The 5303-nt window shown below is 41.0% G+C and overlaps 1 protein-coding gene across 1 annotated transcript; it reads right to left on the bottom strand.

The window, feature by feature from the left end:
• Positions 1 to 1667: 1667 nt before the first annotated feature.
• id3 (inhibitor of DNA binding 3) lies at positions 1668 to 3800 on the bottom strand. The gene is made up of 3 exons (XM_035610765.2): positions 3357 to 3800; positions 2885 to 2958; positions 1668 to 2416 (listed from the first exon to the last, which is right to left on the bottom strand). The coding sequence occupies exons 1-2, from the start codon at positions 3654 to 3656 to the stop codon at positions 2905 to 2907; spliced, it is 354 nt and encodes a 117-aa protein (XP_035466658.1). The 5' UTR covers positions 3657 to 3800; the 3' UTR covers positions 1668 to 2416; positions 2885 to 2904.
• Positions 3801 to 5303: the final 1503 nt, after the last annotated feature.

Raw genomic sequence — 5303 nt, 5'->3', positions numbered from 1 at the left:
AAACAACAAGCTTATCTTGTTTGTGGAGTGCTTACATTCCTGGGATGTCAGGGGGGTGAAGTTGTTGCATTTTCATCCAACACTCCCATCTTGTGGTGTGGACTGCAAACTCTCCTGCATTACTTTAGCCTCAAGCTTCTGCTTGATTTTTGTACTGTGTCTTTGGATTTAAAAAACTTAAAATATATTATTGGTAACTAAATGTACACTTGCACAAATATTATGTACATTCTTCATATTTGTATTGCTTATATTTGTAACGTTTTGCATTTTTTTCTTATCTATTTATCTATCTATCTATAAATAAAAATACATTCTAACAACATTAATGAAAAAGAAACAGAATCATAACATATTTTAAATGCACTCTAGTACAATAACATTCAAAAAATACAAATACTGATATAATGTTTGATTACTATTGATTAATGAGTCAGTGAGGTGTCACTCTATTCTATCGCTCCAGCTATTGTTTACAATTGCAATATACATTGATGTTTGCACTGTCCCACATTCATTCATCTATAATGAGGACAAATTACACGAATGCAGTATTTTAGCATTAAAACAGCAGTTAAAACAATATTATGCAAAACCAGTACAACAATCTAACTGTCCTTAAAATTATCAGAGTACAACACCCTTTTTTAAAGCCTTAATACATAAATATTTTATTTAAAAGCAACATTTGATAATCATAGAAATATGACCTACAAAAAAGTGCATTCATTGTGACGCAATATTATATGATGTACACGTTATTAATCATCTAATGATATTTGTAAAATATCAGTATCTGAGGCGCTCCACAAGCTTGAACTTTTTTCCCAGCAATAACACGTTTCTACCACTAGGTGGAGGCACAACCTCATTGTTATTAGTACGCAGAGGGTTAGAATTAAGTCAACTTGTTCCAACGCTGCGACAATTGGAGTGTTGGGGTTTAATCCTTTTAGCTGTTGTCTGTAAATGACAAGATAGAAAATAAAACCTTTTAACATATTTCTTCATTGTCGCTGATTTACCAGATGAGGAAATAAAGGTCGTGTGTGGCAACAATTGATGCCTGAAATTCTAGGAAAATCCACAAGGTGGAGTAGTTTCCTCAGCTATTTCATGCCAGCCAAGAACAGGAACATTCATTTTCAAAAACTAATCAGTTACCATGAGACAGTTTAAACAGCTTCACGCCTCCATATATTGGGCCTATCTACAGATCTATGAAAGTGCTCATAGAGTTACATCAATGCCGCATTACAGATTGTGCTCTTCTGCCTCATAGGTCAAAGTACGATATTCATACTGCATTCTGATCTGTCATGAATGATGAAATTGATAATTTAATCATGGTTTTGAAGATGAGCGACCGGAATGGCTGATGTGTAGGTTTCTGATCATGTAACATCCTGTCCTCTACAGCGATTAGGAAGTTTGAATCTCTTTAAGACTTCTGGTAACTCATTATATGGAAAAATAGAAACTCTCAGAGGAAACTCCCTTCGTATGCTTTCCAACCACAAAATTCATCAGAATACATCCTGTTGTATCAGCATTTCATTGTCGCCCAAAGCCAAGTCAGCTTATACCTTCGGAAAAAGAAGAGGACAACCACGACAGTCCGTGTACTCATCTGTTATTTCATATCAATGATACCATACCCGTTGAAATAGTTTCACATCTTTTCTTTTATTTAATTACATAAGAACATACATACAAAGCAAACTTTATAATAAAGAGTTTATGAAACTCGCATCACTTTGTCTGTAGAAATAACACAATCCCTACAAACATTTACAATTGACTCTAGTATAGAGTTCTGATTATACAAATTGACTCACACCTTACATACCCACAGCAGATATGTACACATTCATAAGAAGTTGTAACAGTCTACAGATCAATAGAAAACAGATTTTTTTTGGGAGGTGGGGTAATAACACGGGGAAATTATGTGAGATGTGATGTGACACTTGATGGGTTCAGGTTGGGTGAGAGTTAAGCCCACAAAAAAAAGGAAAAAGTTTGGAATGCAACACGGAAAAAAAAAAAAAAAGGAAAATAAAAGAATCATGTACCAAACACTTCTACTTCTATCTATAGGGAATCCCAGGTCCGTTGAGGAGGGCACACAAAGACGGGCAGCTTTCACTTTCCAATCCTGGCGTCTGCTTTGGTGTGTTGATTTGTCTGTCCAAGGGGCCAAAGAATGAGTCTCTGTTTTCTTGCTCATGCACTACTGTTGATTCCCACTCATCGAGGAAACGGTCCACTTTTTTCTGTCTTTTCTTCCTTTCTTTCTTTAAAAGCCTCCTCCTCCTCCTCCTCCTCCTCCTCCTCTTCCAAATACCTATCCCACCCTCTCTGCCCCTCTTGTCCTCTTGCCCGGACTGAAGTGGAGACATGTGTTTCCCTGCACCTGCATGGAGAGAAAGGAAGAAAAGTGAAGTCAGATCTCCAACTCGCTCACCCCCCCTTTCCTCCCTCCCTCCCTCCCTGCAGAGGGGAGCAGACAGACTGGCGCCTAGCATGGAACTTTCATTAACCCCAGGCAGATAGCAATGAATCCGCTACACATTCACTGGGCTGTCTAATTGGCGGCCATGGTGAACGTGGAGGGTATGTGTGGGCATCTCTCAGCACATCAGTGCTCACATTATTCTCGCTGTTATTTAAAGTTGCATCTATATATATATATATATATATATATATATATATATATATATATATATACATATATATTTAATTTGATCTTGTTTTTTCAAAACAAAACAAGACCATTGTATTTCTAAGCGAGAAGCCCAAAGACAGAATATTTTTCAAGCACAATGAACTTCAAATAGATATTGAGATTGAAAAAAAAGAAAAGAAGAAGATGAATATGTACCATTATCTGTCATCCTCGTCCTAGTGGCACAACCGCCCGTCTTCTTTGGAAAAATTGCGAGTGAGGTCCGCAGTCTGAATTGAAGAGGAGAGAAGCAGTCTTTAGACGCTGGCAGTAGTATATACAGTATATATATATATATATATATATATATATATATATATATATATATATATATATATATAACGTTGAATAAAAACCCATCGAGAACAGCGTGTCTCTGCGGGGGTGTAGCATGCATTTCCCGCAACACCATCTGCTACTGCACCACAACAGTCTACAACATCATCGCCATGCATGCAGTCGCAGGTGTTGCCAAAGTATGAGCATTTCTCGTAAAGTCGTTAAGTGGAATACACTTTAAAATCCACATAGCTGCACTTCAGTACATGACTACCTTTTTTTAATTCCCATGACTCATATAGAATCATAACCGCGGTGCTTCGCACGCAGGGCTGGACCCCCTCCTCACCTTTATTGACAGCACCATCTCCGGCGCGGCCGCGTCCTCCGCCTCCAGCGCGATCTGCAGGTCGAAGATGTAGTCGATGACGTGCTGCAGGATCTCCACCTGGCTCACCGACTTGTTCTGCGGGATGCTCGGCACCAGCTCCTTCAGCTTGGAGTAGCAGTCGTTCATGTCGCACAGGGGGCCCGCCGGCTCCTCCAGACACGAGTGTTTATTCCGGCTGATGGCGAGACTCTGCTCCGAAATGCAGCACACGGCCTTGTAGCAGCTCCTCACCGAGCGGACGGGACTGATGGCTTTCATGGCGGAACACGGGCGTGAAGGCGATGTCGACGACGACGACGACGACGAGACTCGGATGTTTGGGCGAGAAGATGGCGATGGGCTTCTTTCTCGTAGTCACTGTCCTGAGTAGCTTCGGCGCTGTGCTGTGACAGCGACCTACAGTTAGGGTTTTATACACTGCGCGCCCGCCGACGCCCCCTTCCTCGCATCGCTCGCTGATTGGCCAAGTGTAACGACCAAGTCCGCTCTCATTGGTCGACGTTACCCTGTGGACGGGCTGGAAAGAATGAGGAAATTAGGAGGGGATGCCTGAAGGGGATTGTCAATCATTAAGTTACCTCCTCCAGGTGTTTTTTAAAAAAATTTAAATTTTGATTTAAAATAAATTTCAGAGTTAAAAGTGTTTTGGTTTTACTTTTTATTTGATAAATGTTTTTTTTGGTTTTTTAAAAGGGCACAATTCAAGATGCGAAAAATCACCGGTAAAGAGAGGAATAACTTCAGTGAATTAAACAGATCATTATTTTGTTTAGCTTTCACTGCAGTTTCTAATCACACTTTACTTTCATGAAAATAGCTTAGTTATAAACCTAGACGATGACAACACAATAGGAGACCCACAGTAGCCAAATGTTTACAGATTTTTAAAAAGAGCTATTATTATCGGTTACTGTGAGGTTTGTCTGTTTGTCTGACTGTGCCAAGCCCCTGTAAAACATTTCAGCAACATGAATTTTCTTCATCACAAGCATAGGCCCATTCCAAATCATTAACTGTATGGCTTTTTGAAAAATACTTTCCATAGCCCGCGTGTGTTCATAGGGCGACACTATCCCAAAACATGCACACACTCACACATTGAAAATATGATAATTGTATTATATAGGTAAAAGGTCAGTGGAAGGCCTGGCCATTTCTTCATGAATTATAATACCAAAAACATGTCTGTGATTAGTCAATGGATATGTATTGGATGACTGGTCATTGGTGTTTTGGTTGCTTGCGGGCCTACACTGATCCTGTGCCTCATTGCTTACATGTAATATAATATAAAATGTGTCTAAATCACATATAGCACTAAAGCTGTGAAGTCGCTTTCGAGCAAAATCGAATTAACACTGGCTGGTTGAGAGACTTTTCTCTTAAATGAAACTTATATTTTTCAACATTCCCCGAATGTTGCCGTCTTTTAGTTTACATCAAAGCACGTCCCGTTCTGCTCCTATTTGGATCTTATTTTCCCCTTTTCTCACAATCCTGTTTTGTGGAGGAATGCAGGCCCGAGCCAGCTGTGTGTCCTATCCCGGCCCAGCTGTGTTGATCTAACGCGCCAGTCCCAGACATGCTGGCGCCAGCCTCCCGACGTCATCCATTCACCCCGACGCGCACTCTCGTCTTTGGCAGACGGCCCGCCCTCCCCGTCCGCCGCCAGCGGAGAGAGAGGCAGAGGCGCTCGGAGTTCCGATTGGCCGCGCGGCGCTGTCACTCACGGACATGGACCGTCGCCACCACGCCCCCACCCCCGTGTCTGCAGCTGAAGTCCGAGAAATTAAGAGAGGAATCTATTTCAAATATTCCTCAACGGTGTCGAAAAACTTCATGAAAAGTGTCAGGAGAGCATTGTACAGTGGCTGCCCATTGATAGTACAACTAATATTAAAGTCA

The sequence above is a fragment of the Scophthalmus maximus genome, chromosome 15 (genome assembly GCF_022379125.1).
Source record: "Scophthalmus maximus strain ysfricsl-2021 chromosome 15, ASM2237912v1, whole genome shotgun sequence".
NCBI lineage: Eukaryota > Metazoa > Chordata > Actinopteri > Pleuronectiformes > Scophthalmidae > Scophthalmus > Scophthalmus maximus.
Note: the sequence above shows the minus strand (reverse complement) of the source record. Positions and strands in the feature narration are given on the sequence as shown.

Excerpts from the sequence above, each read along its gene's own strand:
- id3 (XM_035610765.2), bottom strand. The coding sequence starts at position 3,656 with ATGAAAGCCATCAGTCCCGTCCGCTCGGTGAGGAGCTGCTACAAGGCC. Across the intron at positions 2,959-3,356 it reads AGATGGTGCTGTCAATAAAG|ACTGCGGACCTCACTCGCAA; the intron begins GTGAGGAGGGGG and ends TCTTCAATTCAG.